At 43.5% G+C, this 14,340-nt stretch overlaps 1 protein-coding gene across 6 annotated transcripts in view; it reads left to right on the top strand.

The window, feature by feature from the left end:
• The first annotated feature begins 1,172 nt into the window (after positions 1-1,172).
• LOC144986601 (NACHT, LRR and PYD domains-containing protein 12-like) overlaps positions 1,173-14,340 on the top strand; it is a 45,241-nt gene continuing 32,073 nt past the window's right edge. For 2 of the 6 annotated variants that reach the window (XM_078934036.1, XM_078934045.1), the window contains exons 1-4: positions 9,045-10,172; positions 10,255-10,359; positions 10,455-10,574; positions 11,851-11,970. In XM_078934036.1, coding sequence (XP_078790162.1) covers positions 10,084-10,172; positions 10,255-10,359; positions 10,455-10,574; positions 11,851-11,970 — 434 coding nt within the window. In that variant the 5' untranslated portion in view covers positions 9,045-10,083. Of the gene's footprint in view, positions 8,706-9,044; positions 10,173-10,254; positions 10,360-10,454; positions 10,575-11,850; positions 11,971-14,340 lie in introns of those variants that run through there. The other 4 variants (XM_078934050.1, XM_078934058.1, XM_078934041.1 and 1 more) reach the window with 3 other exon arrangements.

The raw sequence follows: 14,340 nt of genomic DNA on the forward strand, positions 1-14,340 counted from the left end.
CACTGCAGCGAGTATCTGCCCGAAATACGATAAATCGTCATTTCAGTCAGACAACTCTTGCAGTAAGAAATATTTATTTGACATTTTTCCACATTCTTTAAGTTGGCATTCACATATTTCCGTTTGGCATAAGGCTCCGTTCAATTCCATAAAACTTCCATAAAATTCCATAAAACTTTCGGGTAACAAAACCCCCAACACTAAAATCATCCAGAAGAAGAGAAAATGTGAATGTAAAATCAGTGTGTAATAAAATGGGGTGTGTTTTCGGCAGTATTCCATTTTCATTTCATTTCCCAGTATGACTGCTATGTGTGACCCGGCACCATTGACCGTTTGGGCCGCCCCCGTTCGAGTACAGCGCCACGAAGGGAACATGCTATCTAGTGGATCTGCTATGTGTGACCCGGCACCATTGACCGTTTGGGCCGCCCCCATTCGAGTACAGCGCCACGAAGGGAACATGCTATCTAGTGGATCTGCTATGTGTGACCCGGCACCATTGACCGTTTGGGCCGCCCCCATTCGAGTACAGCGCCACGAAGGGAACATGCTAACTAGTGGATCTACTATGTGTGACCCGGCACCATTGACCGTTGGGCCGCCCCCATTCGAGTACAGCGCCACGAAGGGAACATGCTATCTAGTGGATTTGCTATGTGTGACCCGGCACCATTGACCGTTGGGCCGCCCCCGTTCGAGTACAGCGCCACGAAGGGGACATGCTATCTAGTGGATCTGCTATGTGTGACCCGGCACCATTGACCGTTGGGCCGCCCCGTTCGAGTACAGCGCCACGAAGGGGACATGCTATCTAGTGGATCTGCTATGTGTGACCCGGCACCATTGACCGTAGGGTCGCTCCTGTTCGTGGAAACCACTAGAGGAACATACTATCTGAAAGAGAGAGGGAAAGAAATAAAAGGGGAGCCAACATAAACTGATCTTAGAACGTAAGCTCACTTCCGCAAAACGCTGTGCTAAACTATAATTTAAACCGCCAAACAACCCGTATGATACACTAACTTAACATCCAATCCAAAGCTTCCGATGGCGTATGACATGCTTAACAGCCATTATTCAAACTTCTATTAAACTAAGAACAAGTTTGATGACCATAAACTCTACCATTTTGGCAACTATATATACACGCGCTTCAGTAACATCCGTTATTTCGAAGCTCCCAACGACAGTACCACGAACGAGCTTAATAGCCATAATTTTCTCCATTTGGCATACCAATTATAAGCGCTCAAGGAACATCCATATAAATGAGGTTCCATCCCAATATTAAGAACGAGTTCAACGCCCATATTTACTATGCTTCATTGGCATACTACAAACAAATGAGCTTAAGAACCAGATCCGAGCACCGCGCAAACTATGATACAACTTAGAGCAACCTAAATTTTTTGAGGCTTCCACCTGGCTATAATTTTCTTTTAACATCTATAATCGAAGAATTTACATTCATTCTGCGGTTGACATTGATTAATTAATTCAGTCAGAAGTGTCATTGGAATGCAGAGGAGGTCCAACGCCCCGTCACTTTCAGTGCAGCAATAGGTACGTCGAGCAGTCATCGTTGCAGCACCAGATCAAGGAATGCATGGGTGACATCATTTCCTGGAAACGGAGAAGCTGATCGGGGCGTAGGGGTTCGCAGGCTCAGGATGCGATGCATAGATAAAAACAAAGCAGTATTAGTCTTGACAAGAATATATAAATAACCCAGAAACTGATCAGTTTCAAAAATGATTGAGATAAATTAAATAACAGTGCTTTTAAAAAGAAACAACAAATCTGAGAAAGTGAAATTTAGTAGATAGTAAAGGTAAAGACCCATTGTGGATTTATCGCACCCTAGAAACCCCCATAATCACAAATTCCAACAGTGAAATGATAGTGAAATATATAACCTGCACGAAATCTTAACACCAATTTTTATATACTCCAATGATGAGAAAAGTAACCTTTGACAGTTTCAGAGGGACGCACCTTCAGGAGGCCATCGAGGAGCAGGTGATGGGAAGAGTAGCCAAGGAGATTTGTAGATGAGGAAGGTCAACATCCCACGTAGCAAAGGATTACAGCTCGGCTGGATTTGATGCTTTGATTTGATATTAGTGATTCTCAAATTTTTTAATTAGCCAATGGCGTCTGGATACTGCAAAAGAGAACTTGAGAGCCATGAGGGATCATAGGTTTTGATAGTATTTTTTTGCTAGACTGAACCTTAAGCATTTAGAGGCGGAGTATAACAAGCCTCTAAATGGGGATGCATCTAGCAGAGTGTCATCTGCTTAAACAAGGCAGATGGAAGACTGACTTGTGGACACAAGATTTAACTCTTGAACTAAGCTTGAGAGCGCAAGTGATATATTTCCTACGGTCAGGGTAGAAGTTGCTCAAGGTGTTATTTAAACATTAACCAAGTCAACCGATGACAATACTATCATTCAATATTGAATCAGCTTTAATATAATCTCCAAGGATGAAATAACCGGACAACCCTTAAAAACCAACAGAGCTGTAGATTCCGGCGGCCGGACAAACACAAACCACTCTTCTTAAATCCTTTTCCCCCAAACCAGAAGGCGCAGACTCAGGAGAACAAGTGGAGGGAGCCTGAAGACACAACAGGTATCACAAAACCACTTCAGGCATAGAGAGGGAAAGATCAAACGCAAAACACGAAAATCCAGAACAGGAACACGCGGCCCAGGATCGAACTACCCAGAACAAGAACACAAGATGAACGGATGACCATAGGACCAAAGCTACAGCAAACGTCAGGTGGCCCAATCATTGACGAATCATATCCAACCAAAATTCGAAGAAACGACATGCTGCACAAGCTAGAGATGACATAATGGGGAGAGACAAGCATCAATGAACCACCCAAATCTACAGAAGAAAAATAAATCCGGACGGGTGGAGGACCATACATTATAGATAACGTGGAAACCCAATTTTGAAATAAAGTTTTTTCACAGAGATTCAAAAGACCAGGGATACAGAGTAAAGTTGGCCACCAAGAAATAATCAATAACATGCAAAATGAAGGGCACCCATCGCCTACAAATATCCAGTACAGGGCGACAAAGTCGATTTTATGAGGACTGCCACGACAATGGAAAGGTAAACCGACAAACACCTCGAGCGCCAACTGAAGGCCAAGAGACGCCACTGAGAGGCATAGAGGCAGAACAGTGAGACCATCAGTGACAGTCATCCTCAGCCTTACATCGCGTTCGGAGGAAATTCGTGGAGACAGCATGGGGAGCTGAAGAAAATATATACCAATCCTGAAGGCGCATGGGGAACCAGGCCACTGATGCCCAGAAGATTAACTGCGAGGCGCTAGCAGGTCCAGATCAAGTCACATCAACCTGAACACTTCCTAGGGGCCACCCTTAGTGGCAGCTTGAAAACGATGCCCCGGAAGAATCCATCACATAGCCCCCACAAACCTCCAACCAAACTAGAGAGAGAATAACAAATTAACTGTCCAGCCGAGAAAACGAGGCCGCGACGAGACTGACACACTCACTAATGCGGCCGACGCAAGTCCCTGAAGCCAGGGCATGACCCACTGGGGTACACAGAGCGGGGAAAAACAGGTGGAGCAGAACGTGCGGGGGCAATGAATGAGGATCGCAGAGTGAATAAAATGAGCCATAGACGCTGCATAAGAGAGACCAATCATAAGGGAAAATGTCCATAGAGCAGAGACGGGTCCAAGAGACACTGATTCACATTCCGACTAACCAGCAGCTACAACAACGAAGAAAACAAACAGAAGAACCGCCATAATAATAAAGCCAGCATCAAATTAAAGACAATCAAGATTTACACACAGCTCCCAAAGAACAAAACAGCAATAGAAAACAAATGCTAAAAGCCACGATAAATTCAGCCAGCATGAGAAACCTGTCCAAACGAGGCCTGCCAGCCTTCACAACCACAGAAAGGACCCCACAACCCCTGAAAAAAAAAAAATAAAATAAAACAACCGGACGACGCAGAACTACGCAGCAGAAAAAGAATCAGAAGTGCATCATGAAGGACCCGGAAAAAAAAAACTACAATTCCCAGGGTCCTTAGGGGCGTGACGTCACCGAAGTAAACAGGAAGTGAGACGCAGCCATAGAAAACTATATGGGAAAAGTACCGCGTGACGCTCACCGTGGATAATTGGGGCGACCACGGCAGACGAGAAGACCCGACTACTCCTGATCGGGGGGCACGGACATCCCGAACATTGCGGAAAGCACACCCCCAGCAGATGCACGCGACCGCGGCGAAACGAACGCGCTGTGCGCCGGCAGCCGCCCGCGGATCGTCAGCCGCCCGCGGATCGGAGGAGAAATTAAGGAGAGCAGACGCGGCGAAACCAAAACCCCACATCAGAAAGATGGGGATCATCCTTCCCAAGGACGGGGGAACACGGCAAGACGCCGAAAGAGAAGGAGACCCGCGGGCTCGGAGACCGGCGAAGAATGAGCGCTGAAGGTAAGAAAGAATGAACAACTGCGCACCTGGCTTAAATAGGACGCTGAGCAGGTGAGTTAATTAACTGAACCGCCCTAGGGTATTTACCTGAAAAAACACTGCAGCGAGTATCTGCCCGAAATACGATAAATCGTCATTTAATTATTATAAAATACTCATTATTTTCCAAAGTCACAGGGAGCCACAACAGATGGATGAAAGAGCCAAATGTGGCTCCGAAACGATGGGTTGCCGATCCCTGCACTAGACAGTGCGCTGAACCTTTTTTCTTCAATGATTTGTGATCTTCACTGGTGTCCATGGATTACATGAAATCTTTACCTTTATCCACCTTTGTCATGGTAGGGAGAACACGTCAAAGTAAGGGTGGGGTCATCTAAGATAGCACAAGGGTTAAACTGAGCAGAGACAACATGGAAAGCGTTTATAAAAAAAAAAAAATTGTAACCGTGACAATTGTGATCGTGATCTATATCTTATAGCATTTTGAAGCAAAACGATGAAGCACTGAGGCCCCTTCCAAAGAAATGCCATCAAACTATGTAAACTATGAGCCCGTTGACACAAAGTGAAAGTCCTTAACGGACGGGAAGTAACGATTGGTTTGAAATATGCTGTTGTGACAGGAGCAACGACATAAGTTCCGACATAACTGGTAACAGAACAGGCTCGGAGGCCCATGAAGTCTGACTGCATTGCAAGCATGAGTCCCAGGCCTTTTCTCAAAATAGCTGAATAAGTGAACCATGTATAGTTGAAATGATGAGCAAATTACCCATGAAAACTGAATGTTCGCTGTGAGACAAAGTGTTTGGACCAATCAAATCACCAAAAGTAAGGAAAAACATTTGGCTCCGATGTTGCAGCAAACACATTTACTTGTTTTATTGTTATAGGAAACACGTCTGACATGGGTCACATCACTGTCAGTCAGTGTTCATCAGTCCTCAAAGTCATACAGTTGATACAAAGCCGAGCTGACACCTGGTGGTACCGTGGTACTTGTGCCTTGATAAATCTTGCCATTTGTTGGAGTTTCTGTTGACTCACATATGTCTGCTATTCACATTCGAGATCAGGAAACCCCTGGCCACCTTAAAAAAGAGCAGTACAAAACAAACTGTGGGGAGATGATCCCACCTACACCGATGCTATTGGGGTCCCCAGAGGTGTTCCAAACGAATACAAGCAGGCCGACCAAGTTGCAGCGGGCTCTGAGAACATCCCAATCATAACTTACAGTTTCCTGTGACACCTAACCAGAATGTTGACAGAATTAATTAAATACATTACAATGTACAAAGACTGGCTACCTTTTCGTTCACAGCAGTCCATGAGAAGGCTTACTCTGGAGTGGACACATCAATGTGGGACCGGTGGATGATGGTGTTGGGCAGGTCCAAGAACCTGGTGTCATCTATTCTTCTTTCTGTGGCAGTTTTTTGGAGCCTTGCTGACCCTGTGTGGATGCTGTTGCATTCTGTGTGTTTGTGGTGTAATTACGGATCACAGATGTGGCCTTCCGCGAACCTGGACAGTCTAAAATGGCTTGCTTGCTGACTGATGTGGAGGACGGTGAAGAAGAAGACGAAAGCGACACCTACCAACTCCAACACCTGTTTCCTTCCCCTGACCACTCTGACCAAAATGCCAAAGCAGATGAAGGACTCTAAAATCAACACATCTTTCTGAGTGTAAATTTTAACAGGACTGTGAAAATAATCAATAGAGAAAATCAGAAATTAAGTTGTCTAGTCATGATATGAAAATGCAGCTGTCAGAGCTGCTTGGAGTAGAGGTGTAGAACGGTTGTCTGTTTTAAGCTCTCCTCATGAGAAATCCTACTGGGCTCTTGGTGTCTGTTATTTTTTAATACTATCTTGTGTTTACAGAAATAACTTTGACAGCGAGGCAGCCTATCTAGTCAGGGAGATTCTGGTTTCCTGGCGCCGTAGGTTTCAGCTTCAATATCTGGTTGATTAGGTTGCTCAGAGGAACACCACTGGGTCGGCGCTGATGACATCCTTGACCCCTCCCTGATCAATGACTTCCACCTGAACCTGCTGGACCGGCCAACACCCCGGCCTCCTGGTCGACTTCGGCGTCGGAGGGCCTTTTGCTTCCGGAGCCGCTTGCAGGAGGGGAGCTCTGTCAGAAGTCAAAACTCTGTCTCCCCTTCTGGTCACCGGCGGGAGCTGTATCCGGAGCACTGAAAGCACTTCATCTCCCAGCAAACCCAGAGCTCACTTCCTGCATGCTGGATGCATTCAATATTTTTTGTGCCACTCTGCCTTCATTAGTGAGGGTTATATTTGGACCTGATCTTCTGTGTCCTGACCCTGATTCAGTTTGACTGCCGCCTGGATCTTGACTACCCCGTCTCTCCTTTGATGATCTCATGCCTGTCAATGACCCCTGCCTGCCTGACCCTGATGTAGCTTTGCAGACTTTTAACTGAGCTAATACACCTGCTGCATTTGGATCCAGCTGTCTGCCTGTTCTTGTGACACATAGTTGCTATACTATTTCAACTTTTACCTATTTTCCTTGTGCAACATGGTTATATAAGGAATGGCTGCAGTGGCCCCAGGCATACATAAAGTCTAATTTCCATGCAACTGTAAATAAAGCCTCGTTTTAACTGAGCGGTACTATACAGTTACGGTCCGGTATTTCAAGCATTTCCTTTATGAAATGGACCCATGAAATCGTACTGAGCTGCACCATTTAAGGACACTTTACTTTAGTAATGTCGATAGCACAAGAAGATGCAAATGTATACTAAGCACATATACACAAAGACAAGGAGACTGTGGTCTGTGTCAGCATACTCTTTAAACTTTGGGTTTGGGGGTATGTCCTTTTGAGTCAGAAGGCTCAAGTAAGGAGTTACTGCTGGTGAAGTCCAAGTCGAGTCGCCAGTCTTTTATTGTTTTGTCAAGTCTGACTCAAGCCCAAGTCATGTGATCAGAGTCCACACCTCTGCTATATGTTGAACTGGGCTCTTGTAGTTATGAAGGACTGCCTTCCCAATGAGTTGTATGACAACTTTACATTGTTATTGGTCCCAGAGGGATGTGTCAGTTTTATAGGTTCAAACATTTGGGAGCACGTCACTGTACATAAACCATAAAGGTCCATGACATGCTAAACTTGCGAAGCCAAATTTCCCGGTAGTACAACAGCAATGCACAAGTGTCTGAAACGAATGTATCCCAGTGTCTTGGCATCATCTTCACAGTCCTCGACATCTAACTTTATAATATTATAGAAAAGGGGTGTGGTTTCAACTGTGGCCGTTCCAATATTAATGATGTCACGAAACAAGGTCTTTCAAAATGATCAAAAATCAGAAAGTTTAAATAAACTTGCAGTGTCTTCTAATGAAGGGTGAATTCCATGTTGTCATGGGGAGACATTAGCCGTAGAGAAAGTCTCTTTCTGGTTCATGTTTGGCCTCACTTCAGTCTTTAAAGTTTTCTTGAATGCTAAGACACTTAGAACATGTTTAGTGAAGCTTTCCAGTCTGGTCCATAAATTCAGAGCAGCAGCTTCACCTCACTGTCTGCATTCATGGAGCTTCTTTAATGTTTGGACTTTGAGAAACTCATTGGACCTCCATGCTTGATCTTCATCACTTGGATCCACATTGGTCTTTGTGAAGGACTTGTGGACTTGGAATCAGTGTTCATGTTCTGCACAGTCCCCTTAATAACAGTTATTGACCTTTGACCTGACCAGTGGAGGTTGTTGGACAATAATTGTCCAGATAGAAGTGGAGCTGCTGGTCCATCACAGTATTTCAGACAAATGGATCAGAGGAAAAGCTTTGCTGTTGCAGCTTGGATCCAGACTCAGAGACGCTGTGAGGATTGTTTCTGCCAGGAGCCTTTAGAGTCACATAAAGACTGACCTGTTTATCAAGAGTTGATTGACACACACCACAAAAACACTTGCATACAAACAAAAACACACAAACTGTGTATTTTAATAAGTCGTGTTATTTCCTATTAAGTTAAAACAGTCTCTTTCAGGTTTCTGAGGTTTCTGATTTAACACAAACTTACACATGAGGGGGCGGAGCTCAGCTCAGGTATTGCTGAATCAGCAAATGAAGAAGTTGGGAGTTTTCCTCCATGTCAGAGCAGACAGAGCAGGACGAGACGGTGGCTCCAACTTTTTTCTTCACGGTGAGTCTTTGTGTTTTCTGTTGTCTTCTCCACTCATGATGAAGGCTCTCCTCTGTGAGGAAGAGGAGCAGCAGAGGAAGAGCTCAGGATGAAGTTTGTCTTTAACTTGTTCTTCCGTTCAAAAATAAGTAAAATAGTTCTTCCAAAAACCAGCAGCTTAAGGTCACTGCAGGTCACCTGAGAGGGAAAAAAGATCTGACGGGTGTGTGTGTTTCTTTGGGTGGGGGTGGAGGGGTTAAACAGAGGATGTTCATAGCTGAACAGAGTCTGAGTGACAGACGGGATGATGCACAGACAGCAGTTGATTTCTGACAGAAACAGACAATAAAACCAGAATAAAGCTGTCAGATCTGCACTGAAGGACAAACTCTGAGTTCTGCTGGATCCTTGTTCTTCAAAACAGTTGGTGACTCTACTCCACCCTTCCTCTCAGCTCAGATTCTAATGACATTCAAATGTCTTAGAGGCTGTGGATGCTCCTTAGTGGTTTGATCTCTGCTGAAGAAGGTTGTGAGGCTCTCAGGTCCTCAGTGCTGAACAACTGCATGTTTCCAATCCTCTCAGTACTGAGATCTCCTTCATTTCTGAACTTCTGACATGATTCTGATGGAACAGAGCTGGGAGCTCCTCTCTGATTTGTTCTTCCTCAAACATCATTTCTTCATCATCTGTTCTGTAGTTTGACTCAAATCACCTTCAAAAGGTCTCCTCACAAAGCAGGTCACATGACCTCACCTTTCTCCAGCTCTTCTAAAATCAATAATCTGTCCATCAATGTGAAGCTCCGCCCTTCCTCTCACCTGCTGCTAGGTGGTGTCAGGTTTCCTGTTGATCTTGTTCTGTCTTTAGATCAGGAAATATCTGATTTTCAGTTTCTTTCTGTCTAGAAATTCTTCTCAGTTCTGCTCCCAGAACTCTTCATCAAATCGCTGAATCCAGAGCTGATCAGCCTGAAGCTCTCTGCTCGTTTCAACATCTCAATCAGAGGAAGAATTCATGTCTTTCTTTCTTTTCTCCTCATTCTTTGATTTCTGCCTGTTTTTCTTGATGCTTCATGTTTCCTGAATTGCAGATACAGGAAGTTTGTTGTTTCTTTATCAAAGTGACTGAATGGAAATGTTGCTGCTGCAGCTCCATGTCTCCACCTGGTGGAGGGAGAGCAGAAGTGCAGCAGCTGATGGCAGCTTCCTCTGCCTCCCACTGCTGTCTGACTGCATTCACCTGAACCTGAGAGGAAACACAAGAGAAGAGCCAATCAGTGGAGGAGCAGCTGATCTGTTGGTGAAGGAGGATCAGAGCTGATGATGAGGAGGGTTTCCTCTGCAGGTGAAGGTGGAAGGTGTGTGTGAGCTGATGTGGATCCAGTGAATCCAGCAGCATGGATCAGTGGGAGGAACCACAGGAAGGAGCCCCTCCCTCTAAAATAAGAAGAAATGGTAACCATGACTACGAGTACAAAGCTCAGAGGTGAGATGAACATCTCCAACTGTCCATGATCTTCTCCATGTCAGAGCTCAGCACTCACACCAGCAACCTTCATTCTTCACAGGAACCAACCTGGACCTGGATCTGAATCCAGCTGGGGGTCCAAAAGGAAGGACTTGTCAAATGGTCATATTCCTGATTTCAAAGCCATCCATTCAGGAGTGGAACAGTAAGTGTTTGTCAGAGTTAAAGGAGGCTGGATTCTAGTTCAGATGATCAACAGTTTTCAGATCCTCCAACACTCTGATGGTTTTGTGTTTGCAGAGGTCAACAGGTCACACAGGGAGTCCAGTCTGTAGCCTCCAGCTGTGAGTCCACGAAGAGTGACCACTCCAAAGATGATCCTCTATGCTTCAGAAGTGAACCAGGACCTTCAGACTCACAGTAAGAAGCAGTTTCTAGTGAACAAAGCAGAGTTCAGCTCTCAGCAGGAACAACAATGTTTTGATCAAAAATCAGATTAAAGATCAGATTAGAAATGAACAGTGTCCATGGCCCAGAAAAATTTCATCCAGTTATAAGAAACTTTTACATTTGTCACATGTTCAATCGGAATAAATCATTTTAACATGTGCAGAACTATCCAAAATACCGGGAATAGCCAAATAAGAAGTAGTGGAGTTTTGTTGTAAACAAACATGACTGGCGCTTTTATCATTATTATTATATCCTTTTTTTTAAATTTACTATTACCACACAATTTTCTAAATTGTGTCAAACTATTTTTTTGGCCAGAGGGATCCACAGGACAGGTTATTCTTAGACCCATTAAAAAAGCCTGTAAATAATATCCACCTTTTTTTCCTGGAATTGATCAGTAACACATGATTGTTTGCATGATGTAATGGGACTGCTCAGAGCACAGAGCGGCATTCAGAACCACAGACACCGTCCTGAAGCTGCTCCTCTGCTCAGAGACACGGTCACTCCACAAAGGAGCCAGCCAGTCCTGTTTGCACTCTAAAGTCTACTCCATTGAAAACAATGTTTACGCATGATGTAAAAGCACGCACAGTCATAACCCAATATCAGAATAAATTGTTTATGTGCACCACGATCGAAGCAACAATCAGCATTACCCACCCATCTCAATCGGAAGGAGATTTTGATCCGAATTAGTCTGATCGGGTCAGAGTATTGGGAATGCGTGTTTATGTGACAAATTTTTATTCTGATCAGACTTTTAATCCGATTACTTGTGTCCATGTAAACGTTTATAATGTGAGTTTATTGAAACAGAAACAAGAGGACTCTAGAGAAACAAAACACAAATGCACATTTGTAGCTTAAAAAATATTATATGAGGACAAACTGACACCAATGTAATCAGACAGGTGGGGAGAAGTAAAAAAATGAAGTAAAACATCTTTTATGACAAAACAAAAACCGAATTAGTAAAGCGCATGTGTCAGCCGCAGTTCAGGTCGGTGTCTGCAATGCAGTCTGGGTGCAGGAGAGGTATGGGCTGCTATCATTTGAATTTACTTTTCTAGTAAAACATCTGGATTGACTGACAGAAAATGCTGAAACCTGGAAACTGTTGATCCAAACATGTCATGTTATTCCAGACTAAACAGCTGAGTCTGTGTTCATGTCAAAGTCCATCAGCTGTTCATGAAGAAGCAGATCCTCCAACACTCTGATGGTTTGGTGTTTGCAGAGGTCAACAGGTGACAAAGAGAGGCCAGTCTGTAGCCTCCAGCTGTGGATCCATGAAGAGTGACCAGTCCAAAGATAATCCTCTAGCCTTCACAACTGAACCAGGACCTTCAGAGTCACAGTAAGAAGCAGTTTCTAGTGAACAAAGCAGAGTTCAGCTCTCAGCAGGAAAAACAATGTTCTCATCAAGAACATCAGCTGATCCATCCAGGAAGGTCAACCATCTGCTGTGAGCGCTTTAGGTCTGAGAGGAAAGAAAAGAGTTGGACAACTCTTGAGGACACAAAGCTCAGTCTGTGAGGATGAAGCAAACAGCTGAACTTTTCTCTGACCTCAGTCCAGACATGAGCTTAAAACACGGCTAACGCATCATTTAGACCTTCAGATGGACTAGATCTGCTCTGGTTTAACCTGGAAACACATTTGCTCACATTCAGCACAGTCTGGATCACACAATAGAGCTATCATTTGAATCAGACGTTCCACTCAACAGTAGTTGCATGTACATGTACAAAATGTCTTTAATCCGCTCAAAGATCAGGTTGGAATTGAACCAATGGGCCCAGAATTTTTTTTTATCTGATAACAAACGTTAAAATCTCATGTTTTGTTGGAATAAATCATTTTTACGTGTGCAGAAATATCCAAAATACTAGAAATGGACGAATGTCAGGACAGAAGTCAGGGCTGAACTCAGATGCAGAGTTCAGAGCTTTCATTTTCAGGTAAATGTTGTCATTGTGGCAAGGTAGAAGACAAGCAAACTGGCATGCGACAAAGGGAGACTCAGACTATTTAAGGCATGAGGGAGGGAATCATAAGTGGAAACCATCGGATTAGACAGTCACACCTGTAGGAAAACACCAGGCCAGGAAGTAACAAGGCCTGAGACAAGAGGAGAGTTAGGGTTTCAAAATAAATCAGGAAGTGCAACACAAACACCTCAAGTACAGACACTGACCAAAAAACCAAATCAGGACAAAAGACTGACAAGACATGACACAGAAGAAGAAGTAGCAGAGTTTTGTTATAAAAAACATGGCTCCCGCTTTTATTATTATTATTATTATATTATATACAATTTTGAAAGTGACTAAACGCACAAAATTTTCTAAATACGTGTGGCACTCCTTCCTGGGCTACACGGACCCTGAGAAAGGGTTAGTCTTGTATGCATTTAAAACGCATGCCAATAACATCTGCCCTTTTTTTATGGACATGATTGGTAACACATGATTGTTTGCAAGGCTTCACGGGACTGCTCGGAGTGCGTTCTGTCATTCAGAACCATATACACCGTCCTGAAGCTGCTCCTTTGCTCGGAGACACGGTAGCAGAAGCCTGGCTGCTCTGCAATATCACAGAGTATTCAAAACGGCGGTTTAAATGACACATTTTTATTCTGATCAGGCTTTTAATCCGATTACATGCGTCTATGTAAACGCAGCAAGCTTATCGAAACTGATACAAAAGGAATCCTGAAAAACAAAACCAACTGTTAGGAGCAAAATTCAACACAGTTTGGAGACCAAATTCTAGTTGATGCAAATGTTTCTCAGAGGGCAGCAGAAAAAGTTCTGTCAGAGCAACAGGAACGTAAGAATGTGCAGTTGTTCAATGAAAACAGTTTGGAAACAGAAATGTTGTCAACCATGACCATTATGTCTTAGTCATAGTTGTTAATCTTTCATCATTTCCCTTAAGTGGTCGCCACAGCGAATCAGCTTTGACTCAAAGCCGTGAGGCAAGGTTGATGGCTGGTAAGGCATTGACCTCATCAGATAGAATTACAATCAAACAGCATGAGAGCATTAAAGGAATCAAAGCAAAACACAGCCATCATAAAATGAGTCTCTATGCAGATGACATAGTACTTTTTTTAAATAATTCACATTCTGTAAATGAAACACCAACAGTTATTAATGAATTCTTTTCCATCTCAGACTACTCAATTAATTGGACTAAACTGTTTTATTATCACTGAAAGTAATGAAGAGCAAAGAGTCTCGATACCAGTCAAATCAGGCAATTAACACAAATTCTATTATTCTTTACCCGCAGTGTCACATTCTCTGGGATCACAAGCGCCCTCTGCCTTGAGGCGCATGTACTGCAGGCCTCAGTGCATTTCTAATGTGCATTTCTTGCTTACAAAAAAGCCTACATGAGTCACAAACTGGCATCAATGTATTTAGAGAGGTGGTGAGAAAAAAATTAAGTAATTAAAAAAAAGCGTCTTTTATGATGGTAGGAAAAAATGAATAGCATAATAAAGCGCATGAGCTGCAGCTGAGGTGGTGTGTGGAATGCAGTCTGGGTTGCAGGGGAGGTATGGGCTGCTGATACTAATTAATAATTATGATGCCTCACCTGCTGCTTTCTCATGTATCTGAACAGGAAATTCCAATTTTTTTACATTTCTAAATGTATCATTTCAATTAACTCTTCTAGAAAAAAGCCTGTCTTGACTCACAAATGCTGAAAAATTGTC

Source organism: Oryzias latipes, chromosome 2, assembly GCF_053564925.1.
Source record: "Oryzias latipes strain Hd-rR chromosome 2, Olatipes_Hd-rR_3.1".
Classification (NCBI taxonomy): Eukaryota; Metazoa; Chordata; class Actinopteri; order Beloniformes; family Adrianichthyidae; genus Oryzias; species Oryzias latipes.